Genomic DNA, 2,859 nt, shown 5'->3' with positions numbered 1-2,859 from the left:
TAAAACTCAGCTCATATGCTCTAGCCTGGGAGGGAAGTCTTGGGCGGTGAGGTTGTTGTTGTCGCGGAGGTTGATCACAATTCATCCTTGGTTCAGCCGGTGGTGCCCTCGACTGCTGACAGAATCCTTGATTGTTCTGCCTTGACCCCATCCCCGCATTCTTGCTCGGACACTCTCTAGAGAAGTGGCCATTTCCCTCACAGTTAAAGCACTTGGTAGTGTTCTGCATTCTACACTCTCCGAAATAGTACTTGGAGCACACATTGCATTGTGGTGGTCTGGGTCGAAAGTCACCCCTCTGGTTAGAGAATTTTATCTACTCCCATACTGTGGTCGATTTTGGGTGGGCTGGTAACTCTTGTTTTCATAGTGGGTCTCGTTTTTCATCCCACTTTCTCTTCTCTCGAGAATGATGTGGTGGAGGCAGTGCCAGTGTAGTGTTTCACATCGCCCTCTCCTTGGGCATAGTTGCCTCAACATCTAGTGCGAGGGCCAACTCTTCCGCGTATGTAAGTCTCCCACGACTAGCTAGTGCCATCTTTATCTCATGCCTTAGACCCTCACGGAACTTATCGGTTAGCTTCTCGTCGGTGTCAACTTGTTCAGGTGCATACCGAGTCATATCGCAGAGTGTTCGATCATATTCAGTCACCGACATACGCCATTGGGTTAGGTTGTAAAACTCAACCGCCTTTGCTTTTCGGTAGCTCGTTGGTACGTACTTGATATATATCTCCTCCTTAAAGTTCTCCCAAGTCATTCTACCCACTTGATCTCGTGGCGTAGTCTTCCTCTTGGTATCCCACCAGATATCGGCTGACCCATAGGTCACACAAGTCATTCGTTCCTCATCGTTGCACATCAGAACTGTGATAATACGCTCCAAAGCGCATATCCAAGTCTCGGCCTTTGCTGGCTCTCCTATCCCATCGAAGATAGGAGGATTTTGCTTTAGCAAAACCATTCAATATGCCATTCTGGCTTAGGTGGAGGAGGTGATGGTGATGGTGCTTGCACGCGTTTCTCCTTTCGATTATTTCCCATTTTAGTTGATTCAATTTCGCCACTTGCTGGACGATTTTCTCTCGTCTACGACCTTCGTTCGTATATCATAATCTATCAGGGTGCTCGTATTTTCATTCCAATACTATCGTACAGTGATGATCTCATGCGACGACCTTAATATTCCGACTCTAAGTTGTTATCCGTATATCCCTTGATCAACCACTTACATAAATTTATGAGCCGCAAAACGTGATCATTTGATGTGCACGGCTTCTCTCAGCTTTTTGTTTCTCAAGACCTAATGTCCGGTGTGGTATAACGTTCGATTCTTTGGCTGATTGCTACAGCTAAGCATAGATACGAAAACATTCGACTCCTCATGTTGTTGGTGTGTCATTTTGTATGTGTGAAACTTATTCCTCATATGTGTTTGCAGAGATCGAGCCATCGTCTTTCTTTAGAGTCTTGTATCAAGAATTTAGAAATCTATTTAACAGTCTTACTTGGATCAGAATGAGTTTTAACATGAGGAGCACTATTGAAATTGCCCTTGATTTAAAATGGCTCCGAAAATAACTCAAGAGGAACAAGAATGAGTCACTACTTTCATTAAAAGGAAACAGTGATGCATCACTTGCAAATTGCAGGTCAATCAAAAGTTCTAAATGCACGAAAAGAATACCATTGTCAAGGAGCTTCATAGAAAGAAATTTATGATAATCCAAGTAAGTACCGTCAATTAAATTCATCCATTCTAGCTACAAAGGTGGCACTCCGTCATTTCCCGAAGATAATAGAAGCGTTCTCGAGAACTCTAGATTCTAAGTCAAGACTCTTGGTGTCGTTACAGCAATTAATTGTCCTTGAAGGTCATATCTTCATATTGTTTTTGGCACGCCCTAGCGGTCATTCTCATTAAAACATGGTAATAACCCTCCCGGCCTGAACGTGTCATAAGTGTTGTCATATTTGTAGTGCGTCGTCGCATTAACATGTTATGCACGATTGCATTCACTTTATTTGATTGCATGCACCAAATTCTCGTTGTTGTAAGGGTGCGTCACCTAACATTTCTTCTTGTCTTGATCTCGTTGGAAACTTCCTTTCGTTTTGCTCTTATCATCCAGGGAAGACAATAGGCAATTACAATAATCCGTCTAATTCGAAGTATATGTTTTCGTTTGTCCCATCACTCAGGAAAGTGATATTGTGGTCATCAATTTACAACTATGTTCAAGCACGTTCAGCCTAGCATACTTCTTAGGCACTCTATGTTTTCCAGACATAGTTCATAGTCTCATACTTCAACACATATTCGATCGTTGCTTAATTCAAGCTTCATATGGGTTCTACGTTTGCGACAAGGTTCAAAATTCCACATTTCACCTTCATAATGATTTTATACGATACCTCGTACTTCATCAATCATGAACTATCATCACATAAAACGTTATTTATATATATTGCGCAGTCAAACATGTCTATCCATATAAACCATATTGCTTCCCATAGCATTCCATCCAGTGTATATTAATATTTAAAATAGTAACTCAGTCAATCCATCGCCCATGGAATCACATTTCGTAAATCATACAGTTCATGGACATCTTTATCACAATCACAAAATTGTAACTATGCACTCATCATGCTTTGCATTCACAGTTTCGTAATCATGCAATTTCGGACACATAGGCATAAAAATAATAATTTGCCGCTCAAGTAATCAACATGTATGTCCTTTAAGTTAAATTCGCAGCTCAGACACGTAATAACAAATCTCCGCCTCAAGCATGCGATTCATATTCACACTTCAATATTTACCACATTCAACACCTTCAATCACATACTCCCATA

General features: G+C 41.3%; 1 protein-coding gene across 1 annotated transcript; it reads right to left on the bottom strand.

The window, feature by feature from the left end:
• Window positions 1–442: 442 nt before the first annotated feature.
• On the bottom strand, window positions 443–964 carry LOC121800891. The gene has a single exon (XM_042200382.1). The coding sequence runs from the start codon at window positions 962–964 to the stop codon at window positions 443–445; it is 522 nt and encodes a 173-aa protein (XP_042056316.1).
• Between the last annotated feature and the right edge of the window lie 1,895 nt (window positions 965–2,859).

Source organism: Salvia splendens, chromosome 4 (genome assembly GCF_004379255.2).
Source record: "Salvia splendens isolate huo1 chromosome 4, SspV2, whole genome shotgun sequence".
NCBI classification, from domain to species: Eukaryota; Viridiplantae; Streptophyta; class Magnoliopsida; order Lamiales; family Lamiaceae; genus Salvia; species Salvia splendens.
This window is presented reverse-complemented; position numbering and strand designations above follow the sequence as displayed.